The 24,563-nt window shown below is 40.1% G+C and overlaps 1 protein-coding gene across 9 annotated transcripts in view; it reads right to left on the bottom strand.

Annotated features, from left to right (window-relative positions):
- The window catches only part of R3HDM1 (R3H domain containing 1), a 49,627-nt gene extending 35,391 nt beyond the window's left edge, over window positions 1–14,236 (bottom strand). For 7 of the 9 annotated variants that reach the window (XM_066323155.1, XM_066323160.1, XM_066323158.1 and 4 more), the window contains exons 1-5: window positions 14,106–14,236; window positions 13,043–13,253; window positions 6,098–6,139; window positions 5,549–5,638; window positions 673–787 (exon numbers count right to left, since the gene is read on the bottom strand). In XM_066323155.1, coding sequence (XP_066179252.1) covers window positions 673–787; window positions 5,549–5,638; window positions 6,098–6,139; window positions 13,043–13,213 — 418 coding nt within the window. In that variant the 5' untranslated portion in view covers window positions 13,214–13,253; window positions 14,106–14,236. The remainder of the gene's footprint in view (window positions 1–672; window positions 788–5,548; window positions 5,639–6,097; window positions 6,140–13,042; window positions 13,254–14,105) is intronic. The other 2 variants (XM_066323159.1, XM_066323163.1) reach the window with 1 other exon arrangement.
- Between the last annotated feature and the right edge of the window lie 10,327 nt (window positions 14,237–24,563).

Genomic DNA, 24,563 nt, shown 5'->3' with positions numbered 1-24,563 from the left:
AATGCATTAAGTCTCCTATCTGTAGGAGGCATTAGGGAGCATGGACAAAACCTGGTTTTTGTCATTGATTTCACAGTTCTCTTTCAGATTAGAACCCAGAGATTTTCAGCACATAGACTGTAATTTTAATCCAGAATACAGGAATATTTAAGTGAAAACGTAATACGTGTCTTTTTTATTTATATAGTTCTAGCCTTATTCCAGAACTTGACTGAAAAAAATCTAGATACTATCAAAGTAAAATAAACAAAGGAGAACACTGACGCCTGTTGAATGAGCATCAGAAAACGAACAAAGGCAGCTGTGCCATTTTCACTTCAGTTTCACAAGTCCTGTAACAACAAAGCCCAGAAACAAGACAGGAGCTTCCACTGACTCATAAAGTCAGCTTAAAGAACACTTGGACACAACTGAGACAACACAGCTGCTTTTTTATGCTGCTCTGCACAGGAGAGAAAGGAAAAGCATTTGCTGGAGTGTTTGATGAAACACTCTAAAGCTCTTTCCTCAAGGACCAATTCCTTCTCCAGCTCAAAGGTGTCTGATCCATTTGCTTCATTTGCAAAGAAAATTCAACAATGTTTATGCAATGAAGACCTGGAAGAAGAACTGTATTTTCATATGTTCTTTATCTATACAGTATATTGAAAAGCACAAGGAGAGATAGCAAACCTCTTGATAACATTTTTCTGGACAGTTTATCACTGGATTTTTCCTTTTCTGATTCATCTTTTGCAGGTTTTTCTTCTTTTTCAAAAGACTGTGACAACTGGATCTGAATTTTCTCCTGTCAAAGAGTAAAAATCAGTCACCACATAAACTATTTCAAACAATACCTGCAGGAGGATTGTTCGGTACTATATTGCCTGCAAAATAATAAAGCAACAACCAAAAATATTGTTTACGTATTCTTTCTCATTTCATATGTGCTCCATGTGATCACATAATAAAATTATTTATCAGTAGATCAGAAAATACAGAAAGCATAGAAAGGACCACAGACATTTCAGAGTTTACACACACTTCCAGGAGCTGAATGCTCTTGCAAATGAATCAAAAGTATCTTACTCCACTCATGTAAGAAAATATTCCAGTTTTTCAGATGTATTAATTTTATACTTGTCTATATTTTTAAGTCATATCTCATCCACAATACTTTTTTCCTCCCCATTCTTCACAGTTCTTTACTGTAAAAGCTTCTTTCAAGTTTTGATTTGGTTCATACCAAGAGAAAACAAAACAAAATAAAAATTTCTAAGACAGACCAGCATTTCCAGATCCACAAAAAAGGGGAAATATTTACAGTACAATATATCAAGGCATAGTTTGCAGACCTGTCATCAAGGCTTAGTTTCATAACTTCCTGTGTATTTTGAGGGAGCAGCTTTGTGTGCAATCACCTCAAAATCTATGGTTTTATACCAGAACTATTATAAAACTTGTTTCTCAAATACAACAAAAAGCTTCCCTCTGAAATTAGTAACATAATAGTTCCCTAAATACCCTGAGCAGTGCAAGACTGCAGCTTGTTCTTCATGCCCCTTTACTGTTTCAGGAGGTTGTCAGTGGAGGACCAACACATTCACAGCCAGGGTTGAGAGTTTGGGAGCAATGCAATCACCATGCCGGAGGGACTCCCATGGGAGCAGTGGCCAAGGCCTGTCAGAGCCAGACTCCCCTGTCGTCTTTAAACTCCCTCAAATGTCAGTTCTGCTTCCCCAGAAGCCAACTGTGTCCATGCTGTCACCTCCCCATTCCTGGGAACATCCAACCCTTCCCAACCCAGAGACCTGCCCCTCGTGCACTTTTATCTATCCCTCCTCTGCCCTGCACTTCAATCCTTTCCCACACAAGTCCTCAACTCTTCACTCAAACTTGTTCTTACCCACATCCAGGCTCTTCCCCTAAGCTCTGCTCTTGTGTCATTGCACAGCCTTGATCTGAGCCGTGGAATGCAGCCAGAGTTAAATTTAGCCAGGATCCACCAGCCTGGAGCCTGTTCACGTGCCCGGCCCGCAGCCACTCCTGCCTGTGCCGGCACAGAGGGAGCCTGCACCACCCAGGCTTTGTCCAACAGGAGCTCCCCGCTGCACCTCTGGGACAACAGCTTTTCCAAACGAGGGAAACGTGGTCACTGAGAGAGTTTACCAGCTCTCCCTTTCATTATGCCTGTTCCCCACACTGAATGTCCCAACTAAACTTCCTAATTCATGAACACACGCTAAACAGCACCTCAGTGTGAATGTCCTCACTCTGGACAGGATCTATAACCACAACTGATAAACACCATCCCCAGTCACCAGCAAGGAACTCTCTCACCTGATTCTTTCTTAGTCTTGAGAATTCACTCGGCTACAAACCTTAAGGAGTCCAAAACAACTCTTTGTATTCCTTGCCTCATAAATCTGTGTGTAATTCAAATGAGCAATTTATTTGTCACTACAAAAAGCACTACACTCACCATTCACCAAGTAGCTGGGTAACCTTTTTTTGAGAAATGTTTCTGTCTTGGAATCATTAAGAAATGATTCCTGACTTGGATTCACCAATTTATTATCCTCCATGTTACGATAACACTCTACAAAACTATCAGTAAATTAAGGAAATTTTCATAGTCCGATGTTTCTTCATTAGAAAAGTGACTGCAACTTCTTAACTCATTCTAAATGCATACAGCCATAGTTTAGTTAAAGGATCTCAGCAAGTAATCATTTTCATACTTCCTTCCCCAACAAGAGCTATAAAAAGGAATCACCATCTGAACAGCCAGTTCTGCTACTACCACCAGCTCTACTTCAAAGTGTGATACACCAGAACTGGGGACCAAAGGGCACTTTCTTGTGATTTCATGCTATAAAAACTGTAGCATCTAATTAAATATGACCTACTTGACTGGAAAGCTGCCGAAAAATCTTTCAACTTCTCTTCCCCTATAAAACTCTCTTAATCCCACCCTGTTTGCAGCAGGTCTCTGCTGGCATTTGGACTGAACAGACTCCTTGTGCTAACTCTGATCACCCATCCCAAGCCCTCATTGTAGAAGAGGAAATTTTCACCAAATTTTGATTGGGCTTTACAACAAGGATTAAAAATATGCAAGGTTTCTCAGGGAAAAGCAGCATCTTGCTTCATGTTACAATTGAACATAGATCAGAAAATAAATGGATCTGCTTGAGACAATTTCTTTGGTCTGTTACCCTCTTCCACCACAGTATTCTGAGGAGAAGCAGCCAGTGGTGCCTTGCTAAGTGCCTCCTGCACCTGTCTGTGTCAGGAATTTCACCCTGCTGGAGTTGCTGCTGTGAAGGAGTGACTGATGAACAGTCACAGACAAAAGCATGGAGTTATTCCCAAACTCACACCATTCCCCAGGTAAGTACATACATAGTTTCATCTTACCAAGGCTAGCACCTTCTAATAATTGTAAATTGTGATTCTTCAAATATCATCATCAACATTGTCCTGAATTTAATGCATCCTGTGTCTTAAAATCCACATTAAGTATTAACACTAACCTGGAAGTCACTTTTTAGTATCAATCACGGATACAACAGAGCAGTGACTCTTCCAGGAGGGGGAAGCATCAGAGGTGATTCTCCTGCTGCCACCTGGAACACCTGTGCAAGGCAGGCTCTTCCTTCCCTGAGCCACTGGACCCCCCACATCCCAAGCACAATTAATGCTTCAGAGTACTGAAGCAAGTTGGAGGCAAGTTAGTCCCAACTGCAGCAGCTGACTAAAGAGCTCTTCCACGCTTTCCCAAGACAGTTTGGGAAAGGAGGCAAAATGGGTGAAGAAATTGCCTGAGTTGTTACAGAGGGTCATAGGTGACCTGTGCCCCACAGGATGTGCACTCCAGCATCAGAACTTGTAACACATTGCCACTTCTAACACTCCAACACATTTCTTCACTCTCTAGGGAAGAACTAAATTTGTTCTCGCAATCATTTCTCTGCACAGCTATTGGGATTCATAAGTCATTTCTTCTACATTACTGCTTCCAAAGAAAACACAGCTAGCTCTAATTTTGTTCTTATGGCAATCTGCTTTCTGGTATTCCTTTTGTACAAACTTCCATTATCACACAATTCAGCTCATTCTGCAGAGCCAGCCTTGACGTCCCTCCTGCTGCTGCTGCAAGGATTCCTTTCAGGAGCCACCTGGCAGCACAGAGCCAGGGACAGATCCCAGAGGACTCGGCCACAAATGCCACCTTATAAACGTCTGACTTCAAACCATTCAACACATGGTCTTGTGCAGTGCTGGAGGTTACAAAATCCTAATGCCTCTTATGTTGGAAATATGCCACGGATGACCAGCCCACCACATCAGGCTTCTGTCTTCTTGCAATTTGCTGCAGTGTCTGAGAAAGATAAACCCCTCTGCTTCAGACTGAACAACTCGGTCTGACCAGATCTCTCAGTATATTTTATTATCTTATGGGAAACATTACAAAAGGACTGTAAATCATTGTAAACATCAATAACTCTTCTGTTGGCTTTTAATCTTTTACTCTGCAACCTATTTCAAACTGTAACTATGACTTAGATTTTCATCATGGTACCAGGGCAAGTTTCTGAATTCCTCTAGTCAACACTTCAAATTCTGGTATATTAGTGAAAGTCTACAAAAATAATATTTTCCAAAGGAACAACCCCCCCCCCCCCCCCAACCTAGGTACTGTTTCAATCTCAAAAATTTTAATTAGCTTGACAAAAACCTACATGAGCTCTCAATGTCCATCTTTCCTCAGAACTGAATTTCCACCTTTCCAGAAAAACCCCTTCACACCCTGCTTTCTACTGGTTTTTTCTTAAACCAAAGTGAGACTTTTCACAAAAGCACAGTTTAGAAGCTTTTCAGTAATAGCAAAGGCCCATTTCTGCTTTGATAAGCGTGAACAAAACCAGCATTTTGATGGCACTCACTCCTGCACAGAACTGAAGCCAGCAGTAGGGTTTTGCTCTGAAAGTACAGACTGGTGTAGAGGTAAAATCAGGAAACTTGGATTTGGTTTAAATTCTCTGAAGTAATTTTACATATTTTGTTCAGCATGTAGGAACTTCTGTAAGTGTGTTCTGTGATTTGAATAGGTTCATTCAGACATACCTTCAGGCAGGTATTACAGAGCTACCAGCAGTTGGGACTAATATGCAGGAATTCAGTTACAATTCCAGAAATCACAACTGTTTCTGTTCTCAAAATATATGAAGCCAATAAATTAGGCTCCATGCTTATCACAATATTTCTGTCTTACTAATAGCAGACAGCACTTAAGCAGTTTAAGAGACCCTCGAGTGCACTGTTGGACTGAAAAGTTAAAAGAACTGACAAAACTCCTCTTTCTGTCCATAGATGTCAATTTGTATAGTTCAGAAAAAGAAAGCAGCAAATTCTGCTCCCGATATCATCACCTCTATTAGACCACTGTTCCAAAAAAAATTTAAAACCACATGGTGTCCATATAATTAAAGAATACCAAACAGACTTTCTTAGAACAACAAGTTACTTGAAATTGTTCCAGAAACTTCAGTAAGGTGATTTTTACCTGGAGGTCCTGTGATATTTCAGCTGTGGGAGGTGGTAGATACTCTTCACATACAGCAAGGCTCCGAACTAACTTTAACTTTGTGTTTGACTAAAGGAAAGTATGTAAAATTAAAATCTATGGCTTATAAAAGATAATATAAATATACCAGAAGCAGTTATTTTTTTTTTTTCATTCATTATATGAAAAACAAAATGGCTGAAACCTGCATTTTTAAAGTTTTCAGTAGAATGAAGAATTCCCTTTAGGATGAAAATACTCAAGCAATTGCAGCTTTTGAAGGCACTACCAGCACAATAGAGCACATCTAAAGAAAAGTAAATAAAATGTTGGGAAAATGTTTCTCTCCGTAACAATAAGAAGCCACCAAAAATATAAAGGCAAAATCACAAAAGCAGACAACTAGGCAAGACAAAAAAAAAATCCAACAGAATAAAACAAAGCTACAATGCCAAAAAAATGAAAACTAAAGGCACTGCCCACAAAGTCACGAAGCTGCACCAAGCATGAAGGGCTCCCTTCGCATGCCAGCACACGCGGCTACCGTACCTTGGACCTTTTGGCCGTCTGTGCAAAGGACTGCGCTGGCCGCTGGCGACAGGCACAACAGAGAAGGGTTACATTAACTCAGTGGCACAAGTTTGTTAATGCAAAAGTCTCTACGAGAGAAAGCTTTGACAGTTAGCACTGACACGGGCACATCTGTGAAAGGAACAGCAGGTGCTTTGGGCTCACGGATTTGGCACTCTCCCACTCTCATCAGGCTTGTCCTTGATTTCCCTTCTTCATTTATCAACAATAGATAGCAGAGCACTTTTACAAGCATTATCCTTGTTCAGTGGCATCCAAGCAGTTTACTCTCTCAGCCAGCTCCTACACTTTCAATTCTTGTTTCCTAATTTCCTTGGCAACATGACATGGCTTTTATTAACTTTCTTCCTATTCCTGAAACTACCTGGAGAAATGATATTAAAAAAAGGAAAGTGTTTCCTCTACCAAGGGAACAGATAACAGATAATGACCTATCATAAGCAGCTTAAAACACATGGGTTTTTTTTCTTTCATCTTGGGACCCATAAAAGTATATTTTAAAATGGGCTACTGATCTTTTTTTTTTTCTTTCAGTTAGTAATTTACTATAACTTAATATGCTTTTTCTCCTCCCAGAGCCATTTCAGTAACTTATTATGCAATAATTTGCTTTTTCCTCCCAAAGCTCTTCTTCTAGTACAATTATTCCTTAAAAAAATTACCAGGCTTTTACTACAGTATGCACAGCTGAAAGGTACATTTGAATCAACAAAAGCATTTAATGATTTGTTAACTACATAGTTAAAACTAACTCAACCCTCAGTGCCAGTAGCACAAGAATAGAAACATTTAGAGTGGCATCACATAATTTAAGTACTGGTTTCCCTGGAGAACTAAAACTGGTGAATAGACAAGCTTTTAACAGAACTGGTTTTAATGAGCACAGGCCTAATATTTGTAAGGAGAAATTAACATCAGTAATGCAATTTCAAATGTTGTTTAATGGACAATATTTCCTCCTTTAAAAAGGAAACTGAATAGAAACTCCACTGGAAAACTCCATGAATGCAGCTCTCCTTGCCTTAGAGCTCACATGAGGTGTCTACCAAGTGCCTGAACTTCTTTCTTAGCAGGACATAGAACATCGCTAAAAGGAAACCTCACCTACAGCAAAGAGCTTTACCAGGGAAAGGCAGAACTGCTTTTTCTCTCATTTTCCTCAAGTCCCACACGTCGATTTTGGATGTTGCATCAGCTTAGCTGAGGAGCAGCAGAAGGGGAGCTCATTTAAGCTCATTTCACTATGTAACAGAATTTTAAATAGCTGCACTGAAAACTAACTGAACTCACCACCAGCTTTTTAAAGGAAGCTTGCTGAGATTTTGAGCAGCAAAGACAGTTCAAATGCTTCCATTCCTGGAACCATTCAGACTCTGAGTTTTGCTGTTTCCATACCTGGAACCACACAGAGACTTTGAGTTTTTCTGTTATGTGCCAAATATGTTTTCCTTTCCATCATCTCCTGTGAAAGCACTCCTTGCATTCTGAAAGCTGGCACTGCATATCCCTGACAAAGTTTCTGTTACACCAAGCTACTAAATTTCAAGAATGGATGATTTCCCAAGCTCCTATCAATTACTCCAGCCTCAATCAGCTTAGGTGTGTTCAAATCAAGTAGTATAAATTTAAAGTCACATCAGGACTGTCAGTGGAGTCCCCACTTCACTGTCAAGAGGCAAAAGAATCTATACTCAGGCAATTGTTTATCTTTTGCAAAATTTTGCAAGCTTTGAAGCCAGTACACAAGCCAAAAGAATATATGGAAGCAAACACCCCAGATCCAGATTTGATAGGGCACAAGAGGGAATTCAACTTAGTTACACAAGATATCAAGCTACTGCTCATTAATTAGATACATGACACATATTTTAGTTATTTTTAAGAGTGATTTGAAAGCAAAAGAGAAGAAATGGTTGCTGGACTAAACACCAGTAACACTGGGGAGAGCTGGAGGGCTACTGGAGGAGGGAAGTTTTCCCTCACAAATGAAACAAGTGTAATTCCACCCATCATATTCAAGCTTCTCACCTACAAACAACTGCCCTGTCCAACACCCCTGTGACGGGTGTGGCCTCCTGTGTGACTTTAAGGATGTCAAAACACAAAATCCCAGCCCCCCAAGCCCCTGCTGTGACTGTGAGCAGTAAGCACCACACCCGTGGCAGGTGAGAAGCACTGGAGGAAGCTGGCAGGGCAGGACTGCAGGGACAGCTCAGGTGAGCACAGCCCCATGGTGCAAGGTCTGGCCTGAAGCACAAACCCAAGGTCCTCTGACACCACCAGCAACTGCACTCTCAGAGCTTGAAGATGGGTGGCTACAATCCAATGACTCCTTTCTTGGACAAAAGCCACACTGACAGAGCATGACACCACTTCCACTGGAAGTAGGTAGCCAATGCACATTGCAGCTGTTAATGCACATTTTCTCTCTTTTCAGGCCCATGAATTTTATCTCTGTCCTAATTTCTCTGCATTTGCTCAGTTTTGCTCCTACAGACCATCTTTATGTCCCTCATTTTTGAAAAAGATTTTTAGCTAATTTGGAATATGCAATCCTTGGTGAGTGCAAATTAGGCAATTTCTTTATATTTGCAGCTCTCAAAGACTTTTACTGCCTTAAGAAAACACTGTGTTAATGAAAGCCCTATTTATAGTCATTACGGGCAGGATTTCAAGACAGCATTTAAAAGCAAGTATTCCAAATAATTGCATAATGAAAATAATGATTAGGTTCTTGCCTTTGATAAAACCCCACCAACACAACTTTTAAGACCAACTATTATGCTACATTTCCAACTGCAAAATAAAAAGGGAAGTAAGACAGCATTTATCAAAAACATATAAATAGCCAGGTTTTCAGTAGGAGTATTTGCCTACTTTATTTTTTCCTAAGTACCTCACCAGATCACATATACTAAATGCAAAGCAAAGATCTGGAGCTGTTACATGCCTTCCTCTATCATCACTGTGCTGTCTAAACAAGCTGGATAAAAACAGGTCAGGCACAGGATGGCAAACTCAGACGTGTGAAAGGTTTTGTGAGAAGGGGCTCTATTTCTGAAGTACCATTTGGGCATTTCTGAGGATAGGCACAACACGACAAACTTGAATAAAGAGTGTTCTAAGGACATTCAGTTTTTTACCTTTCTGCAAAATGAGGTGTCATTTTTAAACCCAGTCAAGTGCTGCAGCCCCAAGAACCATGGAGAGCTTTGTAATGCTGAGGGAAGGAACTGTGGCCCATGGTTACTTGCTGCCCTGCGTTAGTTAGCAGTGACAGCAATTTTCCATGACACAGTAGAGGATGACTGATGGAAAAATAGTTTCACCCTTCGACATGGAGGCAGCTCAAGAAGAAGAGAATCTGCCCAATCATTGTTCAAAAGTATTACATCACATATTTTGGAAACAAAGACAGGTAAATACTGACAAGACCAAAACAGCTGGGGAAGAGGCAAAGAAAGGCCTCAGAGAACTTCAGCTGTGGAACAGAGAGAAGTTCAAGGTTTGTGTTAGTATGATGGAAGATACTTGCAGGAAGAGAGATGTCAAGTTGCTAAGTAAAAAAAACAAAAAAACTAATTGCCCCAAAAGACAAGGATATCCATTTAATTAGCATTAAATAAAAATCAGAATTATACTCACTTAACACAACTTGCCTTGCCTTTTTCATACAGTAGAGGTGTACAACCTTGCACTCATGGCATGAGGCTTTTTTGAGTTTTAAAAAAGAAGTCTTCCTAATAATAAACATAAAGGACCATCTCACAGGATAAAATGCAGGATCTTTAATTTGTCAATTTTTCCTGCAGCTTTGTCCTTACAGTGGATGACACTGCCCGTCTCACCACCCAGAGACAGAGGCAATACAGAGCTCGTTTTCCAGCTAATTCTGAATTAGTCTGTTGTCACCTGGCCTGGGTAAGATGAACAGGTGGGAGACAACAGTGCCTGGCGAACCAAAACCTTTTTGATCACAAAACCCACCACACTGCACATGACTTCTTCGAAAGTACTTTTCATAACAGTGCCATTTAAATGACACTTGAACCTCACTGCAAATAGGCAATTTAGAATGTTCTCTGTATCAACAGCACTACTTTTGCACTGCTTAGGTATTTTCCTCATTCACATTGTACCTCCAAGAGCAGACACAGCAGCCAATCAGTTATGAAAGCACAACCTCCAAATAATCCAGAATTTACAACCACAGTTACGTTTCAAAATATTAACCATCGGTTTCTGAACTGTGCAGTTGCAGAAACATGCCTGAATTTAACCCATGTCAAGTTTAAACAGAGGAAAAATCACAGCCTGTCTCTTCCTTGGCTGTAAAGAAGTCAAAAACGAAGTGATAACTGTACTGAGGAATGTGACTGTAGTTTATCAGTAGGTACCAAACCTATTCTGCCACCAGGGAGGAGAGCCAAACCCAACCCCCACGCCTAACCCATCCTCTGATGCACTCAGTTAGTAAACAAAAGTACACAACAAATTCCAGTAAGCTTCTGATAATCTTTTCTAACATTTCTCAGCAAATTCTTTGCTCTTTTTCCCACCAGCACAGTAACATTAACCTGCACTTTATAAGAACCAGTACTATGCCCACTGAAATTCATCAAACTGTTCAACCATCCATTAGTTAAAACCTTGCTGACTGCTACTGTTCCACAATGGTTTTTTTTACTACGGATAACCCCAAATTTGTGTTTTGTATTTTAGCATAAAACATGTTTTAAATGAGAAATCCTCAAATATGAGACATATATATATATGTATTTGCACTGGCAGCCTCCACAGTACAAGTGACATGAATTTCTGCTGATTTCAGTTGCTGCAAGGGGCTTGCTGACAGTAGCCAGGTTCCATTTGGTAACTGTCTGTCTTCCTCTGGAAATCTGCATCCTCAGCCTCAGTTTTTAATTAAACTGCTCATGTAACAGCAATGTTCTGACTCTGATGGAGACTCCACACTAAATGCCCTGACAGCAGAGCTGTTTCTATCCAGCAGCCTTCATCAGAGTGTCCAGTTCATCTTGTGGATGTGAGATAATGATTTCAGCCACTAGCTCTTGCTCCTGAACGAGCAGCCAACCAAGCAATGAACCCCCTGCCAACCCACAGCCTCCGGCAGCACTGGCAGGTTCATTCCTCTGCCCCTGACAGGACAGCAGCAGTTGTTTGCAAGAAGGCTTATTTCTTATTTGCCACTTGAGTCTCATAGAAATTTCCACACTAAAATTTGTTACATGAGAAAATGTGAATGAGATTTTTCCAAATTACTGAACTGCATGAAAATAACTAAAGCGTAGATTATTTTTTAAGGCTCGCTACTAGAATATTCCATTAATTAAAGAAAATAGCAGCTCAGCTATAATATCTCCCAGCTTTTGAGGAGCAGTTATTTCTCGTGCTACAAGAGAAGTATTTCATTTCAAGGATTTATTTTTTTCCATAAAATTATCTATTTACACTGATGCCAGCCTTAATAAAGCCAGCAGATATTAAAGTGTAAAACTATTGTTATTGCAGTGGTCTACAAGATTTATCAGGAAGCAATTTAACACAGCAGATAAAGCTGACTTCACTCAGTGGAATACTGAATTGTTAGTCTTGAACAAAACTACTCCCCAAAGAACCTTTTACTCAAATCTCAATAACAAGAATCTAATAAGCTACTGTCCTGTTTTTGCAACCACAAGAGATCCCTCAGATCCCAATCAGGATTTCTATTTAAGAAATTGTTTAGTATTAACCCACTGACAAAATTCCTATAGACAACTACAGCTTTTGCCAAACAAAACTTCTGTGCTTCCCTTTACAAATCTGGTCTGTTCTGCAGGTCATGTCAGAGATTTTCAGTTGCTTTCCTGAACTCCTCCCCTCATGTGAGCTAACTGCAGTCCTCAGTGACCATGTGGGCAGCCTCAGCCAGGAGTGAGCTCTCTTGTCCCACACCTAAATCTCAGAGGTATTAGATCTGCTGCCACAAATTCCTAACCCTTCCTTATCAGCGTGTTCTCCATTGACACAAAATATTTTCACACTATTTACTTTGCCTCCTTCTCACTTGAAATGTGATGCCACGACTTCCTTACAGGAACTTCACTTCTCCCACCTGCAAAAGCCACCCATTTATATGCCTCAGCTTTTCCAGTGTGTGCACAAGGAACTGCCTCAGCTTCCCTACCTCAAAGTCAAAGCTGTCAAGCAGTGAAGATCAGAGAAGGGAAGGGGCAGGGAGTATCTGCTGCCCACCAAGGCAGGATGATGCTCCCAGCTCATTCTGCAGGTGGCTGGGGCAGCTCCCAGACCTGCTGACCTCAGGAGCTCTGGATCCCTCTGGCTCCTGGGGATCTGGATTACCTACAGCTGATGACTTCAGCCTTATGCTGAACAGCTCTGCTGGCAAATCTACACCTGAGCCACCTGTAAAGTGCAACAGCTCAAGAGTGCAACAGTCAAGAGACAGGCCCAGCTGAGCTGCAGCACCTTGCTCAAAGCAGCAACACTCAGCACACGTAGCCCAGCTCCAAACTGTCAGGATTCAGCAGCAGCAAAAGCCAGCCTTGAGTTTGTTCCTTGTTCTGCCACCATGAAAGACTTCACATGTGCACTCGGGGAAACACAGACACGGGCAAATTCTCTGGTTCCCAGCAAAACCACTTATCTCCTTCAAAGAATTAAAAATGGCTGAGTCATAGCTACATGAGTATAAACAGAGAAGTGGGGCAAAGGAGGAGACAGGAAGCAATAACCATCATATTTGCTTCCCTAAAACCAGCCAAGTTTTTCTCACTGTACCAAAGAAACATATAAGAGAAGGATCAAGAGAATGGAGATAGAGACACAAATTTATTTAACACAACACACTAGTGAAAAATAAAGTGAAAAGCTTCTTACCGGCATATTGTTTTTGTTATCAGGACAATTTTCATCCTTTTCCACTTGAATCTGTTCCTGACTTCCTGATTTTTTTAGGTTTTCAACTGGCTCTTTATCTTTAAATTCAGCTTCTGAACCCTTCATTGCATCAGCTTCATCTTTTACAGTAAGAATATCAGACATCCTCATTAGAAAAGGTTATTTTAAAATTCTACAAGAAATATGGAACCTTTAGGACAAAGAAAAATGAATTATTGAGTAATTTAAAATTAATTAAAAAGCCACCCACACCTAAACAGCTACCCAAAACAAACATGATTTTGCTGAAAAAAAGGATCCTCCCTGTGCTATGACAATTTTTCCTGTCTTGTATTAGAAGGAATGATTTCTGTTTAGCCACTTTTATCAGTGGCCTATAACAGCCGACAAGAATTAAGAGCTACGCTCCTGGATAACACTCACAGATTTGTTTCTTCCACATTTTAAGAATACACACCTGAACATTCAGATACTCCAAATCAAACTAAATTCCAACAGAAACAAGGCAAGATTTTCTCAAAGAAAAAGAAAATTACATATAGATTTATTTTAAAAAGGTTGAAAGTAAATAGATGAATCATAATGCCCCAAGTGTGCAAACATACAAAAATTTCATTAACTTCTTAAGTTTCCTTGTTGATAGGTAATAACTGAACAAGTTCTGCATACAGGAATTATCTTACCTACAAACTGTAGCAAAACTAGTCTTAATAAAATTAAACATTCTTTCAAAAGCAACAAAGAAGAAAGAAATAAACAATTTGGTAATTATGATAATAACCATGATCACAAATTACAATTTATAATAATAATAATAATTTAAAATACAAGATAAAGATAACTAATGATTAAACCCCAAATCTTCCATAGGAAATAAGAAACACAACTCCTTGTCATTACTCAGCTACTGCAAGATGCAAACCCAATGATTTTCTCTTTCCTACAAGAAATAAAGAGTAAGATCTGAATGCCTAAACTCCTTCATAAGAAACAAACAATAATCCAGTAATGTTATAGAAAAGCTTAATGTTTGATTTAATACCTGATATATCCTAGAGTTTGGCGATTGTGGTCTCCCACAAAAATGAAATCGAATAATCCAAAGATCCTTTTCACAGTTGTCAGCCAAGATGTCAGTTGTGATGAACCATCTGGAATCTGGCAGGAGGAGTCCCATGTCCTTATCCCCAGTGTAGAGTCCTGGACAGAACTATTTGGTCTTGAATCAGCAAGAACATCCCTTTTGAATGCCTGAAAATCAACAGAGGAAATGCATGATACTTCTGTTTGCTGTGGGAGGGGAGATGGAACATGATGATACCTAAAAGCTTAAATACTCATTTTTAAAGGAAAAAAAAAAAAAAAAAGAAAAAAAAAGAAGAAAGCAGCATTTGTCATATCCATCCTGCTCACTCTATCCAGCAGCAGTAACAGTTTCATTGGATGTCCAAGACATTTCTGCACTACAGGGTTAACAAGTAGTCATAATAAACATTTTGTTGGCATTCCTGAAAGTCAGCTTCTATAAACAAGCAGGTATCTTCCCAAAGAGTCTGAAATATGCAGCCAGTAGGTGTGGAGGAGTAAGAGGCCATGAAAGCTGACAAATCTTGTCAGCAGAACAGCGTTTTTCTGTTTGTTGGAGTTAATCTACCAGCACAATCCAAAAGACATATTTTGGGAATTCCAGAAGACTTGATTCAAGAAATTAATTGCCCTGGAATGAGGATTTACACATTTCTGTAGAACTGATGATTTTCCACCTTCCCTCTTTTTCACACTGGAGAAATAATAACAGCCCCAGCCCCAGGGAAGCATTTGAAGCCCAGGCCAGAGCTCTAAGAGCAAAGCCAGTGGAGCCCTGAGAACACCTCGTGGTGTCCAGCTCCTCCCTCACAGGGGAGATTAAAACCTGGCTACAGCCACTGCTCCAGAGCTGAAGAAACACAGTTGGGTAAGAGATGAGGTACTACAGACAGCTGGAGTACTGAAATTTGCTGTAAAGCATGGAAAAGAAAGATAAAAGATGGGCCATGATTCAGGCCTGTGAGAGATCCTATTTACTGAATCTAATGGAGAGGAAAGGATTACAGATGAAAGAAACTGGAAATAAAAAGATGCAAAAATGCAACAAAGGACATCCAGGATTGTTTGGTTGTTGAGGTGGTTTTTCCAGACAATCCAGATGGTGATATAAGATCCATTAAAAAGCTCAGAACCGTTACAGTAAACAAAACTTGAATAGAGATGCTGTTTCACTTTGTTGACTGACGTGATTTGCACAGTATTTAGATAAATGTTAAAAAAAATTAAAGGCTGAAGACAGCAACAAACAAAACACACAACTTTTATGTCCAGTTGCAAATATCATACTGCAAAGTAAGTGTAATTTAATTACTACTCTCTACACAAATCACAAACATAGTAATGATAATTAACATCTTCAAGTTTTTCTTTAATTCTATCAAATACACTAAGAGCTCCTGTCCCTTTGCAGCACCATTTTAAAAACACTTACCAGCATACTCAGTTACCAAAACACATTCTGCAAATATCCCTGCTTGCCTAGGTCAATCCAGGAAACTGATGCACAAGAAGTCCTTATATTTCCTATGACAAACTATGTGCAAATTAGTTTGTAACTTGTTCTGAACAGATTTTCCCCTGCAGATAGATTTAAAGCCTGCAGATTTGGTGCTATGTATCCCACAGTCAAAGAGACAGAACTGAGGAAAAGCTGTGGAGTTCCAATTCACATGAAAAAATATCTCAATTTTGGGTTCATAGAATGGAGCTATTTTGAGTCAACTGGAATCACCATATGTGCATCTATGAGTAAATGCCAATCCCTGTGTTTCACACTAGCAGCAAAACACAGAGAATAGAAAGATGAAGCTTTGCTTACCTGATTATTGTTTAATAATACCAGCCATAGATTCATTGAGATTGGTACTGCAATCTCGTGTTTGTGATCCATAAATCTGAGTTTAAATACTTGGATAACATGCCATCCCTGAAGTTTCCTCTAATTTAGCAAATTGTCATAGCTGAGATAATCTGGTTCTAGTTTCTAGATTTCCAGAGACGATTAAAAAAAGATTTAAGGAATTTTATGGGCTGCAGACTGAGTGAGGGAACAAATGACAGCCCATCCTTCTGAATCCCACCTCTTTAACCTCCCCATACAGCTGGATGTTAACTTCTTGTGTCCCATCTAGGACAGGTAAAAGGAAAAAAAAAAAGCAGGAAGGAAGGCAGTTGTTAGAAGCTGCTCTGTCCTTTGGGGGAGAAAATAGGGACTGGTAAGCAAATTAACTGAAATGAAACCCCAGCACTGGCTTTAGACCAGACTGGAATACAGACCAACACAGCATTTGCAGATTTTCATAGTAGGGACACAAATGAGGTTCTGCCCCAAAATTATCTAAACAGTTGAAAGGACTGAATATTATGGGCAGAGCATTTCCTGGGTTTGCAATTAAAACTCAAACAGCTCACGACACGTCTCATGAAAGAAAACCTACCAATTCTAGTATCTTTTATAGGTGACAAAAATAGACACTTTAGTAGACAGGAAGTGAAAGGACTTGCATGTAAGAGTGGAGAATAAAATGTCATACTTATGTTCTTCACCCTCAGGATTGCTGTCCCCTTCTAAATACTCAGTACTGAAATGTACATTCTTCTTTATCATATTAGCAACATTCATTACACCCCAATAATCATCCTGAAGTCTGGTAATCTTCTCTCTGACAAGTGCTCACCACTTTGTCCATGCAACTACTCTCCCTTTTCAGAGAGAGAAGGGTTATTGCCAGCTGTGAGATGGATGTCCAGTACTGCACAGACATGGGCTCTGCAGTCAGCAGATCAGAAAATCGGTCACTGCTGTGCTCTTACTGCTTTCTTTTGCACAGCCTAGAGGACAAGTCATAAACCCCCCCAACAGATCAAGCAAAATCATTCCTGATGGCAGCCTCTTGAATCCTGATACATGAAAAGCCACTGGGTCCCACATTTCAGGTTCTGATTTGAAAATTACCACATGTAAACCCATTAAATTGACTTGTAATGAGCAGAGATATTTCTGGGAATAAGATCTACTCAATCCAATTTCCCTAAGAGGCATCAAGAGATCCAACTCCTTCTTGCTGGCAGTGTAGATGGAGATAGGAAGCTTTACACTGCCCATGACAGAAGAAATCCATTCTTTTTCTTTTAAAAAGAAGTTAAGAGACAGAAGGTGAATTTTTTTCTTTAATTATTGATAGTATTGTTGTCAAAAGACCCCAGACTGCCAAAATAACTCCTATCAATCAAATTCAGGGCAGAAAACTGGACTAGAAGGGCGGGGTTAAAAAAAAAAAACCCAACACACAAAGTGGAGATGCTTTCCATGGAAAGGTAACGTGAAAATTCATTTCTTAAACAGCCTTCTGTTGGCTTATAAATCAACAGAATTTCTGCAGCCAGCAAACACTGGCCTCTTCCCAGAACTTCCACAGCTTTGTACAGCAACTTCCTCCACAGCTCAAGTGGAGGAACCAATGGATGAATCCTACCAAGTCTGTGGGAAAAGTTTTGCCTTACTCCTGATATAACAGTGGTAAAAACCTTTCTTGGATGTGGAAGTGCTTAATTTTTTTATTTTTTTTCCTTTCAAAAAAAGCAGGACCTTTCTTAGGAAAACAGATCTCTGAAGAGCCATATAAGAGACCTGCACAACAAGAGCTTTTCCCAGCTGTTTATCACCTCAAATCTATATTAACATCATAATCTCAGGGTTCCTGTGACTAGAACTCTCCCCATCAACTGAAAACACTCCAAGTTACATATGTTTCTTTGTTAAGATGGAAGAGGAAAATGTTTATACCTTAAGCAGAAAGGTATCAATCAAAACTGAATATCTATCCTAATAAATATTGGTACAGCTAAAAGAATTAATGCATGCAGCTACTGCTCAATCCCTGTGGACCACCACCTACACACAGCCCCTGGTAACAACTAATTTTGGCAAGGCAGACCAATGTTTTAAGACACCCAAATCAAGGGAGAACTCGAAGATGAGCTCCTGCTTCTTCCTTCTGCTCTCTAGAAGCTACAGGTGTGCACTGAGCATTTTTGGGAGCCCTGGGCAGCAGGAACAAAGCCCCAGGAGGAACAGCAGCAGCTGTACAGCTCTTTCTGCAGGGGTGACTTTCAGATCTGCCCCAGTAGGTCCAGTCAGGGCATTTCAATAGCACCAGCCCAACTCAAAGCAATGAGAAGGTGCAGATTAATGTTATTATCTAGCGACTAAGAGTCTCTAGATGAATCCTGAGAAAAAACCTGGACAACCTGACAAACATCTACATTTGAACAGATTGGTTCCTCCTGGGAAACTTTTGTTAAGGCAAAGGTGGAAAAAGGACTGGAAGAAAGTGCCTGAGGTGATAAAGGAGGAAAAAAAGAAAAAAAAAACAAACAAAAACAACCTCACACAACCTTAAAAACCCTGACTTAGAGAGCAAGGGAGAATTCCAGAGGGAGCAACAATTCTCCTGCCCACAAACAGACCAGGCTGTGCTCATGGATGATCCAAGAGCCATAAACCAGGGGCTGAGATTTGGCTCTCCCTGGTAACCAGTGCCTCAGTGGCCCAGGCTGTTAAAATATACTACACAGCACCTGTAAAAATGTAGCAGTTGATATTAAGATTGTCATTCATTTAACAGAACATTCAAAGCAGCTTTGTACAATTATCAGAAATATAAACTGGAATTCTGCAGAGGCAGCTGTTCCCTTTTTCCAGAAAAGTCGACACACTCCTGCTCTCTGCATGCATCTTATGGCTGAAGTTTGAGACCCATTAAATGACCACTTGGGAGCAAAGAGTCCTGCCCTGCCTACTGAACTCTGTAGGGCTGTGCAGGTTTGACCTTAATTAAAACAATTATTAGAAACAAACAAATAAGAAATTGGTCCACTTTTGAAGCATGAATCTAAACGATTCCCTGGTCTTTTTCACTGGGAAATGCTGTACAAGTGAATCCATGCTGCAATGATTTAAATACACTTAAATCAAAGATTTATGCTTTTCTTGATGATGTTATTTACAGATTTTGAAGCTCTCCATTAATCAGTTAACAACTAAGTGCTATTTACTCCATCAGCATTAGAAGATACTTCTTATTTGATTCAATTTACCAAGGTACTTAGTAATCAGATTTTCAAAGTATGATAAATCAGAATACAAAAGTATAATGTGCAGTTATTCTACCTCTTCCAAAATTAATTAGGGACTGAATGCATCCCACTGTCTGTGCACGTTATGTCCTACTACCAAGCAGACATCATTAAAAAATTAACTGGACAGAAATAGAACCAAATGCACCAGAAGCCATTTGCAGACTTTCTCAAAAGTTTCCTCCAATCTGGAAGGAAAATCCCCCAACTGTGAACCCAATAAAAAGCTGTCCCAGGTCTTGCTCTAGTTCGCCTTGCTGCATTTTCACAAAAGTGATCTGCTCTCCTATTTTCTGCCCTGCCCCTCTGCCAGAGGACAGGTTTACCCTCCCTCCAGCCGGCCCTGAGCTCCAGGGACTGGCCCTGCCCAGGGCACTGCTGGGCCCCTAGGAAAGGCACCACCACCCCTCTCCTCACTGGCACAGCCTGCAGAGAGGCAGGAAACGTGGAGACACCTCAAAGCACCAGAATGAACCTGTCAAACATCCATTCCACACCTCAGTACACAAGGTGGTACATGGACAAGGGCAATGCTGAGCATCAGAAACAAAACCTGAAACTTGCCCCCAGTCTTCTTAAATACCTTCTGTTCTTTACCAGGACATTTTGCATGCTATAACTTCTCACACACTATTAAAGAGCACTATAGTGTCCTTCTTTTTCACACTCAGGGCCTAAGATAGGACACTACCACTGCTCATAAGACAGTTGACAGGCTTCTAAAGAGGACACCTTTCACAGGAATAGGCATGTGAGAAGCCAAGGTGTATTATTAGCAACCATCCCTCCCCCTCCTTTTATATTTTAAATTCTGAGCAATACTCTAAGGCTCTTTAATCCTGCCTCACCTTCTCCTGTGAGTTCACTCCTGAATGCAGTAGAAACACTGAGCTGACAGTGAAAAAGAACAGCAAGGTAATTCCTTCAGGAATGTCGTTGCATAAACAAGAATAAGACATTTAACAACAAGCAAGACTAGAGCAGTCTTTTATTCTACATACTGATAGGAAACTGCAGTATTCAAATACCTGTGGAAATCAGGAGTCTGTTCTCATTTGTTATCCATAAACTCAAAAACTAAAACTTGAAACGTATCCTGAAAAAAACTCTGCCACTGTGCAATGCTTCTTCAGAGTGCTCTGGTCCCCAGGAGGCTCAGCTGCTCCATTCTGCACAAAGCACTGTCATCCTCCACTTAGTTCCCTTCTTGCACTTCACTTTCGATATACCAACAATCAGAGCCAGGTACATCAAAGGAAGTAAACACTTTTGGTTTTCTCCTGAAAAATGAAAAGTTCTCTGAATGTAGCTCCTGTTACAGTGGAACATGACAAAAGGGTTCTTGTAAGGTGCTTCCAGCTCACCATTAAATCTGGCAGTCTACAGGCACTGTTCTTTTCACCATTTAGGAAGGGAAGAGGTCGGGCATACTAGGATACTACCTAAGGAAAAAAAACCCACTACAGCCCTTGTTTTGACTAGAGGAGCCACCCAACATGAAGAACAATGAAAGTCCAAGTTGCAGGGTTTCTGATGAAATGTCAGTTCCAGCACTGAACAATCTGTGGTGAATGAACACCAGCCTGGCCAACATTCACATACTGTTATTATAAAACACAGCTCTGTGGTTAGGCCACCCTCATTAAGGTAACAAAAATAATCTTAAATGGTTTATATGCTATTTAAAGTTGTAGCTGTATTAGGATCTATTCTCACTTTTTTTTTTTTTTGGTAGCTTTGAAGAGAGAAAGAAAAAAATAATTTCCCAGACAGACTTCAAAACAGTTCACTGAACACTATTTTTTCTATAATTGTCTCCTGGCAAGCATCTGCACAGGGTAACACACGTTGGCAGACAAAAGCCATTTCAGCTTGAACACCATTAGAGCATTAACCTTTCCAAAATGCCATACCTCAGAGAGAGCAGAGCATTAGGTTAGTGGAAAATCCATCTGTTGAATGGCTGAGCCTCTCCTCCCCCAAAGAACACGCCTGTCCAAAGGCATGAGGACAGAACTATTTAGAAATGCTTATGAAATACAGCATGACATCTTTAGTTTTTGCTAGCATAGTTCTGTTGGCTTGGGAGGGGAAAAATGAATGCCCTTCTCACACGACACTGCTGTACCAGCAAAAGCTCTGTAGAAACAACTCTGCTGACGAAGATTTTGTTGGCTTAGCTTTCATCATTCAGAGAAACCCAACTGACAGCACAAAACTCCTCCTGGCCCTTGAGCTGTCTCTCGGGCTGATACCCAGAAATTTCTGTGTCCATGAGCCCACACCAGCAGCCTCCCACAGCTCCCAGCCTTTTATCCTTGGAGCAATCCCCAAACCTGCCCTTGCCACCCTCACCTGGTTCATGTTCATACTGCATGGTCACCCAGCAGCCTTTATCAGCTCCTTCTGACATCCTGCACGTTTTTTCACACAAATTTTTCAGTCAGTTTTAACTACACCTTTAAAAAGCTTCCACCAATTCCAGGAAATGCACACTGTAATACCTCATATAGCACAAGTCTATATCATCATATAAGCTGTTTAATACTTATCTCTATGTATCTATTTAATACCTTTAAGTCCTAAAGTCAGGCAGATCATGGGCCCAAACCCAAAGTATCTTACCTGTTTTCAACTATCAAATAGCAACAGTTTTCTAATTAAAAACAATCCTTAAAAACTGAATTAGAATCACCTGCTTTACATCATTCTCTGAAGCCTCATTTCCAGTGTGAAGGCCTTAAAATGGAATAAGAAGATCAACAATATGCTTTTTTTGGTGTCAATTGGAAATCAATAGTTTGGGATAAAAAGAATTGGTTTTCTCTTTATGAGACTGTCAATGCTTGCTAAAGGTCAGAGGTTTTATAGCACAATAAAATATAAGCATAACCTGAGCTGTTTACAGCTGCTTTAAAAGACTTTTAAATAAAAAAAAATTGGCAACTTGTTTTATATTACCAGACTGTAAACTAACCAAAGGTATCTTCAAGAATCTTTTAAACTCAGCATTGATTGATTTTGGTATATTAGAAACAGGACAAGAAGTAAGAGATCATAAATATTTTAGGTCCAGATGATGTAAAAAAAATTATCTTGCTACTCAAAACACTCCATAGAAAACACATAAGATCAAATAAAATCGTGCCATCTACAAGTCCCCAGATGATGCAGCAGCAAACTAAAACCTCAAAATAGTCAAAGATTGATTTTTTCCCCCCAGTTATTTTAAGTAAATGAACTGAAGCACTGCCTGTGACTATTTCCAGTGGAGAACCTCCAAATAGCAGCTTTCTTAAAAGACACAAATCTCCATTTCATTTAGAAAACAGCCATCGACAACTGCACACAGCAGCTTAAAATTTTCTGTGCATAAAACAGGTTTCATTCTTAGAATGTCTAAGCTAACACTTGTCCATCATATTTTCATCAGTAACATGAAGAAGTGTCTCTAAAACTGACACAAATTTCAACAGTGGATGGTGGGAACAGACTCCTGGAGTTACCAGGGCAGGTTCAAGATTCTGGTGAGGGCCCTAAGATATTGGTGATTATGCAAAAGTCTTAGTTTTCAAAAGTTAAGAAGCAAAAGCTCTAACTCTAACAGGCCCTTTCTTTCCATCTTACAACAGAATTCACGAACTTGGTAGATTACTGTACCATTATGGCCTTTCTCTGCATAAACTAAAGACAAAAATCACCAAAGCAAACAAGAGAAACATGATAAAACTTTCCCTGAGGCACTCTCAGTGCTCTCACCTCTGTCCTGCTGCCACAGCTTCACAAATATCACACCACATCATCACCACAGACACAAACATTATCTGGCTGCTTCAAAATCTGCTGATTACAAACACCAGGTAAAAACAAATCAGAATTTCAAAACTGTCTACCATACAAACTTTCATCCTCAAGCAGTGAATTTTTGCTTAATTTCTAATAAACCCACAGCAGGTCTGATGTCAGCAGTTCAGACAGTGCAGGAACCTGATAAAAATTAAATGACTGATCTTCATGGAATCAAATGTCAGCAATTTAACAGCCATCCAAAATTACTTCTTATCTCAACAAAAAGACATTTGGTCCATAACACAAGACAGTCATCAACTGCATTAGAAAAAACCCCCATTTTTACATAGCCTACTATAAATACTGTTGCTGTTTAGGTTTGAAACCTATTTTTCAGTTCAAAACTTATCTTTACAAAAAATAAAAAGCTTACTTGTAGCTTGTAGTTCCTTACTGGAATGGAGATAACAGTTACACTTTAAAAATACCACACTAAAAAAATGTGGGCATCTCCCCCATTTCTGCCATCTTGGGAAAATCTTTTAGCAGAGAGATTTTTAATGGTTTTCCAACCACAGCACAAACAAAACACCCAGTAAATAAAAATTAGCAAGAATTCTACCATTAAATAAGACGTAAGAAAAAATCTTTTTCAAGTCAATATTTAAAAAAAGGAAGAGATTTAAGGATGATAATGATCTCTGATAATTGATTAGGCCTAGAACAGCTTTTATGCAAAAAAGGGAAACAAAACGCAAACTGCAATTTGTCTGAGACATTTTATCCTTCTCCTGTCACGCATGTTTTGATGCCCTGTTCAGGACTCCCATACCTGCCTGCTATCAGCACTGTGCTCCATGCCTGAGCCTCGGGGTGGGCTCTCCATCCATCCATCCATCCATCCATCCATCCATCCATCCATCCATCCATCCATCCATCCCACTCCACCCGTCCCCCTGGCCGGGGCTCAGCCAGCAGACAACGGGGAGGCACAGTGCTGTCACTGTCACTGCCACCCAGCACCGCCACCCAGGGAGCTCCTCCTCAGCAATTCACAACCTCCCCAAGCTCTCCGGCTGCTAGAAAATGGCTGGACACATTTTAATCACTTTCTCAGTTAACAGTCAGGCTACTCTAAAATTAAAAGTTTACACCACGCTGCGAGAATTTGGATGACAAAGAAGCAGGACAAAAGCATTCGTACTGTAAAGATATTAATTTCTTCTCTAGACAGTTTTATTTCTTCACTTTGGCATCGTGAACACAACACAAAAAGTCATCAGTGAGTTAGTCCTCGGTGCCAGCAGATAAACACACTTGTCACTGGCAGAATGAATGCTATGATAATTTTCTGGACTGGCACATACCCACTATCAGAACCCAAATATGGAAGAAAAATGTCGTCTAAACAGAGGGGTAAAAAAAAGCCAGTTATATGATAATTATCATACTTCCCAAAGCAGTGCCCAGACCAGCAGTCTGCAGT

Source organism: Sylvia atricapilla, chromosome 7, assembly GCF_009819655.1.
Source record: "Sylvia atricapilla isolate bSylAtr1 chromosome 7, bSylAtr1.pri, whole genome shotgun sequence".
In the NCBI taxonomy this organism is placed as follows: domain Eukaryota; kingdom Metazoa; phylum Chordata; class Aves; order Passeriformes; family Sylviidae; genus Sylvia; species Sylvia atricapilla.
This window is presented reverse-complemented; position numbering and strand designations above follow the sequence as displayed.